The 15,276-nt window shown below is 43.2% G+C and overlaps 3 protein-coding genes across 3 annotated transcripts in view; 2 read left to right on the top strand and 1 right to left on the bottom strand.

The window, feature by feature from the left end:
• Positions 1–15,276, bottom strand: part of LOC146464360 (schlafen family member 11-like) — a 74,423-nt gene that overhangs the window by 30,263 nt on the left and 28,884 nt on the right. The window lies entirely within an intron of this gene.
• On the top strand, positions 49–4,253 carry LOC146464363 (uncharacterized). The gene is made up of 2 exons (XM_085129812.1): positions 49–552; positions 2,797–4,253. Exons 1-2 carry the CDS (start codon positions 180–182, stop codon positions 3,885–3,887), a joined length of 1,464 nt encoding a protein of 487 aa, XP_084985938.1. The 5' UTR covers positions 49–179; the 3' UTR covers positions 3,888–4,253.
• LOC146464362 (uncharacterized) lies at positions 12,557–15,160 on the top strand. Its single transcript, XM_085129862.1, has one exon. It carries the CDS (start codon positions 12,557–12,559, stop codon positions 15,158–15,160), a length of 2,604 nt encoding a protein of 867 aa, XP_084985988.1.

The following is a 15,276-nucleotide window of genomic DNA, read 5'->3' as shown; positions in this document are numbered from 1 at the left end:
CACTTTCCAGCGCTAAATTCGAACCTTTCAGGGATCATAATTGTTAAATTGTGTTAATGTTATCTTTCGCTATGTACATATGAGCGTCTCGGATTACGCTTACGCGTCTTCAAATCGAACTTTGATCGCGCCGATCACTTCGTCAGATCAGTTATTATTCTATCATTTAGCTTAGTTTTATGTCGTCTCGCAAAGGCAAATGTCCTGGGTGCAAAACCCCAAAAGCAAACCACCAGTTTGGTTCTCCCGGAAAGAACTGTCCTGGCCCAAGTGAGGACACAGATGTCGAAACTTCGTCTCCGGATGCCGTATCAGACGAGCCTTCCACGTCTGTTCTCTTGGCGGCGATCAGAAATCTTTCCTCGCAAATGGAGAGTCTTCAAATGGAGCACAATGACTTGAAGAAACGAGTTACATCGCCCCAGCCCGCTCCTGTCCTTGCGGCTAAACAACTGGCACAGGATTCGTCAAACGAAGACTCGCCCACAACAACCACAACAGGGATTTCATCAACAAGCAGTTCCGACAAACTCGCACAGGCGGCCGCTAAGGGTGAGTACATTGACTTTTCAGATTTGTTATCCACCCTTAGCGCATTCTCTTCGACTTCAGTGCCATTCGCCAACGCCAACGTGCTCCCTGCCCAAGGCGATAACATCACATATGTAGTAAAAGGCCCGTGCAAACGCCATATTGATTCATTTGACACGTGGCTGCAAGCATGGAGCGCATACGAGAAACTGATAATGGTTACGCAACCCGCACGTTACACCGAGCTAGCCTCATATCGCGAGCAAATTCAATTTGCTAATCGCAAATTTCGCTGGTCCTCCGTTTATATCTTTGATATCCACTCCCGTATGGCGTATGAAAAGAAACTGCAGCACGACTCTGGCGCTTGCCTCAACATTCTGGACACCACGCTATACACTACCGTCCTAGACGCCTCTGCCCTACGCCCTCATCCCCGCCAATGCACTCGATGTAAGTCCTTTGACCATATGGTCAGGGACTGTGCATTTCCCGGGTCGGATCAGATGGAGGAGACTTTGACGCAAAATGCGTTCGGAATTGGCCCCAGGAACCCCTTCATTCACCAGAACCCCACATGGAAGTACGCTAAGTGGTACTCCCCTTCGGGCCAGGAAGGATGCAACCTCTTCCAACGAAAAGCCTGCTACCAAGGGCCCCAATGCAAACGAGCACACATTTGTAAAACTTGCCAGGGGGACCACCCTGAGGCCGATTGCGCAATTGCTTCCTCAAATAAAGTCCCCGTTTCCCATTGACATATGGCGTGACACTCTACGTAATCACCTGGACAGTGACTTAGTTAATGATTTATTACATGATATAGAATTTGGCGTCCGTATCGGCTTCCACCATGATCGCACTTTCCTGATTTCTTCGAATCACTTTTCTGCTATTTCTAACCCTGCCCCTGTCGCCAAGGAACTGGAACGAGAACTTTCATTGAACAGAAAGGCTGGACCCTTCCTGGTACCCCCGTTTTCGAATTTTGTCGGATCTCCGACGGGTGCAATCCCGAGGAAGCACTCGCAGCCTCTTAAATGGCGTATTATTAACGATCTTTCGTGGCCGGCTGGCGAGACTGTCAACGATGCAATCCCAAAGGAACTGTACTCGTGCTCTTACGACTCACTTGACAGCGCTATCACATATCTCGAATCATTTGGACCCAACGCCCTCATGAGCAAACTTGATCTTTCCGACGCTTTCCGTCACATCCTGGTGGACCCCTGTGACTGGGAGCTACTTGGGTCCACCTGGCCCATAGTGATGCCCGATGGTTCGACACATACCGGCTATTTCTTCGACATGTTTCTTCCGTTTGGTCTCCGTAGTTCCCCAGCGCTCTTTCTCAAATTCATTGACGGTTTGCGGTATGTCATGGCGCAACGCGGAACTGCCCCCCTTTGGAATTACCTGGATGACTTTTGGACTTGCGGTCCACCAACCCCCAACGACACCTGTTATCACAATTTGGACGTGATGCTTGGTACATGCTCGGACATGGGCTTCACAACAAACCCCGCCAAAACGGTTCTTCCCACAACCTCCTTGGTTCTTCTGGGCGTTGAGCTCGACACTGTCTCCCAGGAAATTCGCATCGATCCTGCCCGTCTCACGGAAATCACCTACCTACTCGAACACTGGTCTACTAAACGACGATGCACTAAACGACAACTCCAGTCTCTCATCGGCAAATTACACTTCATTTGCAACGTGTGCCGCCCCGGTAGAACTTTCCTACGTCGTATGATTAATGTCCTTTGCAAAGTCCAGCACCCCACCCATCACCCTCATTTGAACCGCGCCTTCCACAATGACCTCTTGTGGTGGAGAATTTTCCTTCCGTCTTGGAATGGCTGCAGCTTTTTCTACGATGACAAATCGCTTTCCTCTTCACATCTGGAATTATACACCGATGCACGCCATTTTGGCTTCAGAGCCTACTTCTCAGGGGACTGGCTTTACGGGTCATTCCAAGAACATAACATTCCTCTTTCTCGCTCAATCACATTCAAAGAGCTCTACGCCATTGCGGTTGCGCTCCACACCTGGTGCGACGCCCTCGCGTGTCGCAATATTCTTTTTCATTGCGATAACTTATCAGTGGTGAATATTCTGTCCAGTGGTACAAGCAAGTGCCGACATATTATGACCCTCCTTCGGTTTTTGTTTTTCACATGCGCTCATTACAATATCATGCTATGTGCAATACACATTCACGGTGTTGATAATCACTGGGGTGACTCTCTTTCTCGTTTCCAGGTGGACAAGTTCCTCGCCTCCTGCCCCAAGGCCTCTCGTCAGCCAACGCCCGTAACGGCACTCCACTTAGTCAACTTCAAGTAAAGGCACAGCGATATTTCTCTGGTGGCCTTGCTGATTCGTCTCATCGCACATACACCAGCGTCCAACGAAAATTTCTGCAATTTTGTCGGGACTTTTCATCGGACCCCTTGCCTGCTTCTGAAGACATGCTAATATTGTTCACAACTCACCTCGCTCAACAGATCAAGCCTCAATCGATTCAAGTATACCTCGCCGCGGTACGCTCTCTTCATGTCGCTCAAGGTCTGTCTAACCCACTTCTTCCCGGACTGAAGTTAAAACAAACACTGTGTGGCATCGAACGCCAGCATTTCTGCCCACCAAAACAAAACATGCCTCTTACCTTCGACCTTCTACGCGATATCAAGTCATTCCTTAACCCTTCGTGTACCGACAACACGGTACAATGGGCCACCATCGCCACCGGTCACTTCTTAATGCTTCGGGCGAGCGAATTTACCGTTCCCTCGTGCAATTTGTTCAACGCCTCTAGACACCTCACTGTCGCTGATGCTAATTTACATTCATCCTCGGATGGCACGGAATATCTCACGCTCCCCGTCAAACAATCTAAAACAGACCAACGTCACGAAGGTGTAACACTGTACACGGCACACTCGGGCCATCCCGTCTGTGCGGTGTGCGCTATGAAAATGAACCTGGCTATTCAACGTCGCCGTGGTCCTGTTGACCCATCCACCACACCCCGTTTTCAGTTATCCGACAATTCGCCCGTTACCAAAGCTGGCCGCGTCTCCTTTGTCTCACAACTGTTACCACTAATTGGCATCGACCCATCTCAATACAGCGGCCATAGCTTTCGTATTGGAGGAGCCACGTCCGCTTCTCATGCAGGATTATCTGATTACGAGATCAAACTTATTGGCCGATGGAGCAGTGATTGCTACTGGCGCTACATACGTTCCCCACTGAACTTGTTTCTTGGTAACCCCCGCAAGATAGCTCAAACCCAAGCGATCAAATTTCAGTATGCCAATCCTTACCTCCTGAATGAAGACTCTTCCTAAAACTACTTAACATTTCCATTTGGGCTGAACTTTGGGCAGCTGTAATTTCCCCAAATGGAAGTACATTAAACTGCCCGGATATAGCCCAACACTATACTTTGAGTTCGCGTGTTTATTGTGTATGATATGGGTTAAGTAATATTTAACTGGTTAAATTGTGTTAATGTTATCTTTCACTATGTACATATGAGCGTCTCGGATTACGTTTACGCGTCTTCGCATCGAACTTTGATCGCGCCAATCACTTCATCAGATCAGTTATTATTCTATCGTTTAGCTTAGTTTTTCCCGTTCCCACCCTCCCATGGCAGCTTTAATTTCCCCAAATGGAAGTACATTAAACTGCCCGGATATGGCCCAACACTATACTTTGAGTTCGCGTGTTTATTGTGCATGATATGGATTAAGTTCGGTAAAACCCACATATTCAGACGGAGAAATTCATAAACTAACAAACTGTGACAAAAAATGTTTATTTCATAGGCACTTTAAAGTCGGCAGTGACAGTTCCTGAAGACTCCAGACTCACGACCTTACTTGTACAGTTATTGGCCAAAGGAAGAATTGACCTCACCAAATAAATCAGCAACAGTCACGAAGTCTGTCGTGGGAGAGCACTGTCCATTGTTAACCTGGATTTAGAAGACCTGCCTATTGTCAGTGCATTGGGCACCCAGTGGGATACGGACACGTTTAGTTTAGTAAAGGAGAAACCAGTTCCTGACACCAGGAGAGGACTGTTGTCCCTGACATCTAGCCTTTACTTACTATCCTCTTGGATTTGCGGCAGCTATATTGCCAACCAAGGTACTCCAACAGGAGCTCTGCAGATTCCATTTTGGTTGGGATGAGATTGTTCCGAATGAGACACTGGTTAAATGAAGAGCGTGGGTAGATGATCTTCCAAAGCTTTGTCAGCTGGCTGCGCTGCTTTAAGCCTAAAGAATTTCAAGTGCTCCACAGCATCCAGCTTCATCACTTTTCAGATGCTTCAGAAGAAGGATGTGGAGCAGCATCCTATCTTTGCCTTGTAGATGACAATGGAATAATCCATTGTGGATTAATTATGAGCAAATCTCTTGTTTGCACCCTTAAAGTTCATCACTGTTCGCAGGATGGAACTGACTGCAGCTGTGGTCTCTGTCAAGCTACATAAATTTATCATAGAGCAGCTGATACAGAAGACAGTATTCTGAATGGATTCAACGATTGTGCTGCAATACATCGGGAATGAAGCAAGAAGGTTTGATGTTTGCCACGAACCGACTGTCAGTGATCCATGACACCTCTTCCCCGTGCCAGTGGCGACATGTTGATTTGCTGTGCAATCCAGCAGATTATGTCTCTAGATGTTTCTCTATTACTGAAACTGTGAAGTTCCGGTATTTGCTCAACGGACCTTCGGTTTTAGTCCAGGAAGAGAGTGAGTGGCCAAGGCTACCTGATGAAATCCCAGAATTGCCTGAAGAAGATCGCAAGCTTAAGAGGAAGAACATTCAAGTTCATATGACAGTGCAAGAAAGTAGGTTACAGTTCCTCTTATCACGCTGTTCCTCCATTTACAAGCTCCTAAAGTCTGTTGCATGGTTGCTTTGCTTACGCCGCCAATCTGGAGAAGTGAAGTTAGTAAACCTGACATTTGCAAAATTGTGACAGCGACTAAAGAAGTGGTTAAAGTAGTTCAGAGACAAGCTTTCCCTAAAGAGCTGACAATACCTCAAAGGATCTTACACGGGATTCCATCCCTTACTACCAATTCCCAAAGAAACAAATTGGCATTTGTGGGATATGTTAGTCTCGAAAGCTTAACTCAGAGATTTACGATGGTGTCATTTGCGTCGGAGGACATCTGGAAAGGGCCTCTGTAGGGTAAAGTGCCAAGCATCCCATGATCCTGCCCAGCGGGCACCATGTCACTGATTTGATCGTTGGAGAAGGCCACGTAGGAGCTGGTCAAGTACTTGCTAGTTTAATACAGAAGTTCTGGATTCTCAGAGGACATGCAGCTGTACCGCATGTGATTGGAAAATGCCTCAAGTGTCACTAGTGGAACGCTAAGCTGTGTGAGCAGGTTATGGCTCCTTTACCCAGTACAAGAGTCACTCCTTGTGTTTCCCCTTCTCCTTCGTAGGTATGGACTACTTTGGACGGATGTTAATCAAGTCAAGACACAGTCAAGTTAAAAGATGCAGATGTGTATTTAAATGTTTAGCAGTTCAGGCTGTACACATTGCGATTGCTCACAACCTCAGAACGGATTCATTTATTCAAGCTTTCACAAGATTTGTTGGTGGACGGGGTTCGCAGACTAACTTAAAATCTTTGGAGCACCTGAGTCCCGAACGAATTGACAACTGTCTAAAGAGATGTGGAAAAAGTGGAACTTCAATCCTCCGCATACAAGTCAAGCTGGATGTCTGGGAAAGTATGATATGCTTAATTCACAAGATTCTCCGTTCACTTTTGGGCTGTCAGGAGGTGGATGATGAAACTGTACTAAATAACCCTAATGGCAGAAGTTGAGAAAATATTAAATAACCGTCCTCTAACCTATCCCTCCCACCTCCCCCCCTTGACAAGTGATTCAAATGATGCTGAGCCGGTCACTCTAAGTAAACTACTCCTCTTGCGGCCAGATGTATGGTTTCCTCCTGCAGAATCAGACCTCCTCTTGTGGCCAAATGTATGTTTTCCTCCTGCAGAATCAGACGCTGTTGACATGTATGGAAGTAAACAATGGAAACAAGCGCAGTATCTGGCGGACATATTAAGGAAACGTTGGACGCTTGAGTACTTGCCAACGCTCTAAGTTAACAGAAATGGCTCCGCCCGCGACCAAACTTAGCAGTTGAAGACCTTGCTCTTGTTGTTGGTGAAAATTCTCCGCGTGGACACTGGTCAAAGGGAATTGTGCCGGAAGTATTTTTGGATCACCACAGAACAGTTTGACAAGTCACAGTTAAAACAGCGCCTTTAGTCGTTACATCCGCCAGTTATGCCTCTTATAAGGAGTTTCAGGATTGAAAGTGTAAGCAAAGACTTGACTGAACTTTGCCAAGAACACTCGGATTAACTTTAAGTGACTTCAGACAGTTTAAAATAGTTTTCCGCCTTTGTTTATTTTGTTTAGAATGGCTTACCTTATTGCGAGCACCTTTCGGGGCTGGCATGTTGCCGGGCTATGCAAATTTCTTTCTTTATTCTTTTTCTTTGTTGTTTTCTCTCGTTGTCATGTGCATAATGGTATTTAGTTCCTATTTCATGAGAATTCGGTGAGCGCCGTTCTAAATTTAGTATTTTAGTGTATGTATTTGGCGTCGTATTGTTAAGTTTTTTGGAATTACTTGTATGGAGAATCACTGATAACGTTCGTTTTTGTCGTATCTTTCCTTCAGCGTTTTATTTTAAATAGTACATAAAACTTTACGTAGCGAGCGCTGGTTGGTTTGACGGCTACATAAACAGTTTTACCCCTCCCCCCCCCCCTTACTACAATGGTTCAGCCATATGAAAAAGTCAGCAAATACTGTGAGCAAAATTCTCTTTGATCTGGGAAGATTTTTAGCTCAATACTAGTGAGCACATTCTACCAGCTAACTCTGTTGTTTTATTATTTTTTAAAATAATAATAATAATAATAGTAATCAAATTTTAACAAGAAGCTGTTTCCAGGTTATACTCGGGCCATATTTGACTGTGTGGTGCGTAAAGCCTACAATCTTTTAACAGTGATAACCCCCAACATCGCCAATTCCCCCAAATAGATAGCCTGCGAGCAAACTCTCTTGGGGGTGGATCCTCTTTCCCCCTCCCGCCCCCCACCCCCAAGAGAGCTTGCTCGCAGGCTACCAAATAGATACATACAGAAATATAGTGAGGCAATAAGTAACCACTAGATAGAATCGCATTTCTTGCAGTCAGAATGAAATACAGGGGAAAACGACATTTGTCATACGAATGCTTTTTATAATCCCAGGGCTTTAATCCTTACGTTTTCACCTTTTGTTTAGAGACAGAAACCATTTGTACGGTCCTAATATGTATGTGACGCCAGGGCAATGACGGATCGTAATTTTCGGTATGATCTAGACCTGGGGGGTACTCCCTTATGTTACCTTAACAGGGATGTGCGGCCCGATAGGGTATGGTTTTCAGGGTGTTTTGTCTTGACCGGGGTATGTATTTTATCACTTTTCATCACATCCCTACCTGATCTGACGGCTAAACAGATTGTGATTGCCAATGCATTAAAATACAGTAAGAAACTAGTGTATTCTTATTTCATTATAGTCTTAAACAGGGTGTGATTTTGGGTTAAATATCTTAGAAAGGGCCTGAAAATTTTGAATTCTGTCTTGAACGGGATAGGGAAATCGGAGAATTGTGTCTTAAACAGGGTCAGGGTATGAACGCCCGGGCCGCACCTCCCTACCCAAGCATCTGTTGAGTACCCCCCCCCCCCCTCCCGGGATCTAGAGTAACGTTATGCATCACGCGTACGTTTATATCCTTGTACGTTTTTCAATGTTTCGCTGTTTATATTTTTAAATGAAATTCAGGGGAAAGCATTTGTTATTCACCTTACATTTGAAGACAGAAACCGTTTCTACATTGATTGTTTTTCTATAGTAAACGTGAGACATCTTTATCTATCTTGGCGCATGCATGGCCCGCGAGGTCATAGACTGATTTAGTTGCCGAATTTTCGGTTAAACAAAACTAACCTTGAGGCACTCAGGTTAGCCTAAAAAACACTGCGGTTAGCCTAAAGAGCACTCCAGTTAGCCTAAATAGCACTTAGGTTAGCTTAACGGTTAGCAGTTTATGTTGGGGTTGTTCATGCCTCGCATGTCTTGCATGTCTGGCTCGCATATTAATATTGTAAACACTCCTCACGGCCCAAAAACAAAGAACGCGACCGAGAACAATAACTCAACGCCCGAAGTCTTATCTCTCGGCCCATCGCGACCCCAAAGAGAATAAAGAATTTGATAATGCTACCGAAACCTTAACTTGGTCTGCCTTACGGCCCGAGTAATAAATGCTTTACACATTGTGCATGTAATAACTTATCAACAGGACACAGAATCATTGTCACACCAGATGTGCCCCTCTAGATCACCTTTGAGTCGTTTACATGTACTTGCCACTTTAAATCTAAAACATATCCAATAGTTATGTAATTGGATTGGAGAAATAAAAGTTGAGGGGAACTCTGATCACAAGGTATGTCCCCCACTTATAAACTGAGGGCCTGTTTAATTTACATCAAAGTATATCTTGAGCACCATTGTGAAGGTGGATGACTGAATGTTGATAATGTTTATTTGTGCTTTTTTTCTATTTACATGTTGATTATTACAATCTTTTAGTGGTGTTATATAAATTAAATTAATTATTAGTTAAATTAACGTGTAAAGCAAGGAAGCTAAATAAACCATTAGGTTGTCTCGTTAGCTCCCTGGCTAATTGGATCTTGTGTCTTATAGGGTGCCTCGATCGATGGTAACGGTCGATATGTCGGTCGACACACGGTCGACTCACGGTCGATATCTCGGTCGATGTATCCACCGAGTATCGGTCGATTGTCGGTCGAGTAACGGGCGAGTGTCGGTCGAGCATCGGCCGCTATATAGGCGACGTATCGACCGATCATTGGATCACCTTCGGTCGAGAGATCGACCGACAGTCGGTCGCAATAGCATCGGCAGAGTGTCGGCAATATATCGGTGAACTGTCGGTCAAGTATCGGTAAAGTATTGGTCGATGCATCGGCCGATACTCGGTCGACACGAAAAAGGAACGAGGATTTTGCTTTGTTTTAAACCGGTTAAACCGGGACACTACAGTGTAATACGCTGGCATATTTTTGCGCTTTCTCTTGACCTAATGTGGTAAAATGATGCAATAGTGGAAGAATCAAATGAGATAACGACAGACTATCGACCGACTATCGGTCGTTATTGATATGACGACCGATATAGCGGTGCGCTATGTACATGAATGTCGATCGAGATAAGGAAGAAGTGTCGAAAAAACATATCGATAGAATATTGACCGATATATCGGCCGAATATACTATCGGCCGGTAAGCGGTGAAATATCGATGAAGCATCGGTGATGTGTCGGTGTATTGCTATCTATATCGGCCGACAGCCACCTCGGTCGATACGACGACTACCATAGCGGTACAACATCGACCGAGTCATCCCCAATTATCGACCGAGTGTCGACCAAGTAGCGACCGAGGCTCGACCGAGATATCGACCGTCAGTCGACCGACATATCGACCGTTACCATCGATCGAGGCCCCCTATAAGACACAAGATCCGGCTAATTTAGGTTCTAGATAGCAGGTAAAAAAGAAAGAAAAGAAAAGAAAAGAAAGAAAAAGAAAAAAAAATGAAAAATCAAAAGGAAGGAAGAACTTATTAATTGTAATTAACTGAAGGTCTGGACCACAAAGCAAAGCAAAGCAAAGCAAAGAAACTGACTGCCACCGGCAACTAAATAAGGGTACCAGAGATTTCAACTACTGACAACAGTCACGTGCAAATGAGACCAAATTAGCATACATGTACTTTGAAGATCATCTTGCCAATCAGCTGTCAATCCCTTTCATTAACAACACATTATTATATACAATTTATAAACAATGTATATTTATAGAATAAGCACAGAGATAATAAGTCAAAACCATGAATGGAGATTTTATACATGCTTGACTTTGGATGTAAAATAAATGCCTGAAGTTTTTTTGCATGGGAATATACATGTATGGAAATGTAAATATACACATATACAACTTGGTTAGAAACCTCCACCAAGGTGAACTAGAAATCTTGCAGCACATGGGGCATGATAACCCTGTTACCTAAGGATGAACCCTCATTATTTGAACTTAAAAATTGGCGCCCAATCACTCTCCTAAAAGCAGTAGCCAGTAGAATGGAATCTACACCTCCTTTCTTGATTCATACAGATCAGACTGGATTCATTAAAGGATGAGAAACATTGGGAAAAGACAGTCAACCCTGGGATATTAGTTTAGCTAACAGTTAGATAAATATGTAACCTAAACAGAGATGCTCTACTCATCCCGTCTTTCTGCAATAAACTCAAGATAGGAAATTGTGCTGAATTTGGATAAAATCCAGGAAGTTTCACCTCTGCCAAACCTCCCTAGGCCTGCTCGTACTATCGCGAAATAAATTATCAGTCAACATATTCCATGTAACTTGCGTTGTAACACATTTTTGCTCATATTTATACTACCCCCAGACTTTCTTAAATAAATTATCAGGAACTTAAAATTCAATGTAGCATGTATTATTTGTTAATTTAGTAATATTGCCTTGTAATGAATTTATGTTATGTTTGTAATAGATTGAACTGTGGGTTTATTGACACAAACTCGCAGAAGTGCTCGGAATACAACGCGCAGCCATCTTGGAGCACATGGAATGCCAATAAGCTCAGACCTGGCCCTTCAAGGCCATTTACATAGGTCCGTACTATGACAATGTTCAGTGTGTTTAACTGTTAATAAAGTCTTAAATTTAAATATAATAATAATAATAATAATAATAATAATAATAATAATAACAATAATAAAAGTAATGATCTCTTTACTAAAATATTTTAAGCAAAATTGATATTTATCAGTTAAGAGTAGAAAAAAAGTATTAAAAAACTATTTACCATTCAATTGTGATTAAAAAAGAGAGTATTTCGAAGCACAACAGAGCTATTTTCAAGCACAATTTTTTTAAAAAATAATAAATTTAAAAAAATAAGTCATTCATATGACCAATCATACACTAAAATGAGAAAAATTAAAAAAAAAACCTATTAATCCCAAATGTGAAGAATCTTAAACATTCTAATTCTAAAATTTCGCTAGTTGCTTATCGATTTCAAAGTCAGTATCTGTAATGTTCAGCGGTGCTCTTTGCGTACAACGTGAGCCTCTCAAGCATAGCTGCGCAGACCTCAGGAGTGCGAATGAGACTTTGGCGCGTATAATAATAATAATAATAATAATAATAATAATAATAATAATAATAATAATACCAGGGAAATTAAGTTGTAGAGTAAATAGAGGTGCCAGCTCAAGAGATGGAAGAGATGCAAGACCTGGTGCAAAAAAGGAGCCAGGGTTTCTTGCCAAGACATCTGTATATCAGAGGTTTTAAGAAGAGATAGTTTAAAATCAAGGTTAAATCAATTAGTTAGGTTTAAGTCTCCAAAGCATGTGAGAATGGTCAGACTGTCGTATAGGAAAAAACAATTAGTCCTGAAACATTGACTACTGGGTCTGGCAAACTGAAAAGATAGCTTTTTGTTGCAATTCTGATGGTTTTACTTACATGCTGGAATGTAAATAGTTAGGGTGCATCAAGTGAACAATCACAAGTGCACACTTAAGGAAAAGAACACCAGCCTACAGTAGCTGCTCAGGAACAACACGACAAAAAAATTGCCGAGTGGCAAATACAGAAACATGCCTGAGATAGACAGAGGCATAGGGGTGAATAAGTTACACTCTTCCTTGTGAATATTCTAAGAATGTTTCATAATTACGTTACAGAATTGGTCATGATTTATACATGTAAGGTCTAAGAGACCTTACAATCACACCGACTAATGAGACGCTTGCCTTTCCGTGCATGACTGCTCGTCCTTCATCACATAGGCAATACAAGATCAAAAGGCATAAACGTCCCTGTGCCTATTATTCGAATACAACAGCAACATTCCATGCTCTGTTAATTGGAGATCTTGTGTTTAAGTTGAATCCTGGTCCCACTGGTGATAGAATACCTGTGATTGTTTCATCATGCAGTGATCACCAACACAAAGCCCAATTGACAAGGCCTTCTCGCAATCCTGGAAATTTAATTAACATCAATTGTTCTACCGGATCGTCTTTGAGTGTTTACCATAAACAGCCAATGACATTATGCACACTCAATGCTCGTTCGGTTAAAAACAAGAGTGCTGAAATCTTGGACTATATATGCGATTGCAAAGCTGATCTTTTTGCAATTACTGAGACCTGGCTGACTGCAGATGACGTGGCTGTACGAATGGAGTTGTGCCCTGATGGGTACAAGTTTATAGATCATCCCCGTTTTGGACGTCGTGGTGGTGGAACAGGACTAGTATATCGGAGTACACTGGGCATTAAGAAAGTTGATGCAGGTGAAAAGGCCTCGTTTGAATTCTCCGAGTGGATTGTTACGTCATCACCTCTGCGCAATCTTCGTCTTGTTATCATTTATCGTCCGCCATACTCTGATGATCACAGAGTCTCAACCAATGACTTCTTCTCGGAGTTCTCGAATTATCTTGAATCCATCCTATTGTCAAAGGAGCAGCTACTGATTACCAGTGACTTCAACATCCATGTTGATGTTGTTGATAACCCTGACTCTCTCAAGCTGCTCGATCTCTTGGAGTCTGTTGGTCTTCGGCAGCACGTCACTCAGCCAACTCATGTTCACGGGCACACACTGGACCTCATTATCACACGACACTCCGATCAAATCGTCCAGGATCCACCACAAATTGATCGTTTTATTTCGGATCATGCATCGCTCCTCTGCAAGCTACTTCATGATAAACCAGCTGTGACTACTAATGTGGTCACTTACAGGAAGCTTAAATCAGTGGACCTTGATTCACAAAAAGATGACTTAGCTGCCTATGGATTATGCCAAGATCAATCTGAAGAATCATCTCATCTCACCCCGGAGGTAGCTGACGCCCTTTTACGTAACTATAACAGTATTTTGTCCAGAATGATCAATCGTTATGCGCCATTAAAGAAAAAGACTTTCAGGACTAGGCCGAGGGTGCCTTGGTACAACGCTGACATAGATAACGCTAAACGACTACGACGGAAAGCTGAGCGAAGGTGGAGAAAATCTAAATTGCTGTCTGATCTTAATATCTTTAAGTCTAGGAAAAACCACGTGACTCATCTCATGAATCAGGCTAGACAAGCGTTTTACACTAACTTTATTGATGAGAATAGTGCTGATCAAGGAAGGCTATTTCAAGCTACCAAGAAACTCCTGTCAAGAAAGGATGAATTATCTTTTCCTGAATATCATGATAAAATGGTCCTGGCTAATGACATCAATGTCTTCTTTGTACGTAAGATCACCAGAATTCGTGCAGATATCGATGCGACTGATGTGGATGCTGCAGTACCCATTGACTCTGAAGTGGGAGATGGTAGTACATTCAGCGCCTTCCACCGTCTCACCGAGAGTGATGTATGTGCTCTCATTCAGAAGTCAGCGAAGAAGACTTGCCCCCTGGATCCTATGCCAACCTCACTGGTTGTTGGTTGTCTCGACGTGCTCCTCCCTGTCATCACACGCATAGTTAATTCATCGCTGTCCTCGGGCTACTTCCCCGCTGAGTGGAAGGTAGCCCTTGTAAACCCCCTTCTAACGAAGGCTGGTCTTGATCCGGTGTTCAAGAACCTACGACCTGTTAGTAATCTTCAATTTCTATCAAAACTGACAGAACGCGCTGTATTTGATCAGACGTGTAATCACATGATGAATTTTGGCCTGTTTCCCCTTTTTCAGTCTGCATATAGATTATTCCACAGTACTGAGACTGCACTCCTAAGGGTCCAAAATGACATACTAATGAATATGAACCGCCAGCATGTGACACTTTTAGTTCTTCTAGATCTCAGTGCGGCTTTTGACACGGTAGACCACAAAATCTTACTTCATCGCCTACATTCAAGTCTTGGCATCACAGGAACGGCTCTGAAGTGGTTTGAATCGTACCTTTCCAACCGATCACAACGCGTGTTTTCAGGGGGCTGTCTCTCTGACAGTATCAAGTTACCACATGGTGTCCCTCAAGGCTCATGTTTGGGACCCCTGCTATTTACCATCTATTCTAGCAAGTTATTTGAGGTGATAAAAGATCATCTCCCTGTAGCACACGCATACGCAGATGACACACAACTCTACTTGTCATTCAAGCCTGACACCTCATCAAGCCAATCTGAAGCAATTGAAGCAATGGAACTTTGCATAAAAGCAATCAGAGCATGGATGACTACTGACAAGTTAAAGTTGAATGACGACAAAACTGAATTCTTAATAATTGGTACACGACAACAGCTTAGCAAAGTTCATATCAAGAAATTAAAGGTCGGTGGTGTCAGCGTGGCTCCTGTTATTTCTGCAAGAAACCTTGGAACTTGGTTTGACACCAACCTCAGTGACGCACATTACTAACACATGTAAAGCTGCTTTCTACCATTTGCATAATATAAGACACATCAGGAAGTTTCTTACGATGGAGTCTACCAAGGTGCTAGTGCATGCCTTCATAATGGGACGCATTGATTACT

Source organism: Pavona decussata, unplaced genomic scaffold (assembly GCF_977016875.1).
Source record: "Pavona decussata unplaced genomic scaffold, jaPavDecu1.1 SCAFFOLD_164, whole genome shotgun sequence".
In the NCBI taxonomy this organism is placed as follows: domain Eukaryota; kingdom Metazoa; phylum Cnidaria; class Anthozoa; order Scleractinia; family Agariciidae; genus Pavona; species Pavona decussata.
This window is presented reverse-complemented; position numbering and strand designations above follow the sequence as displayed.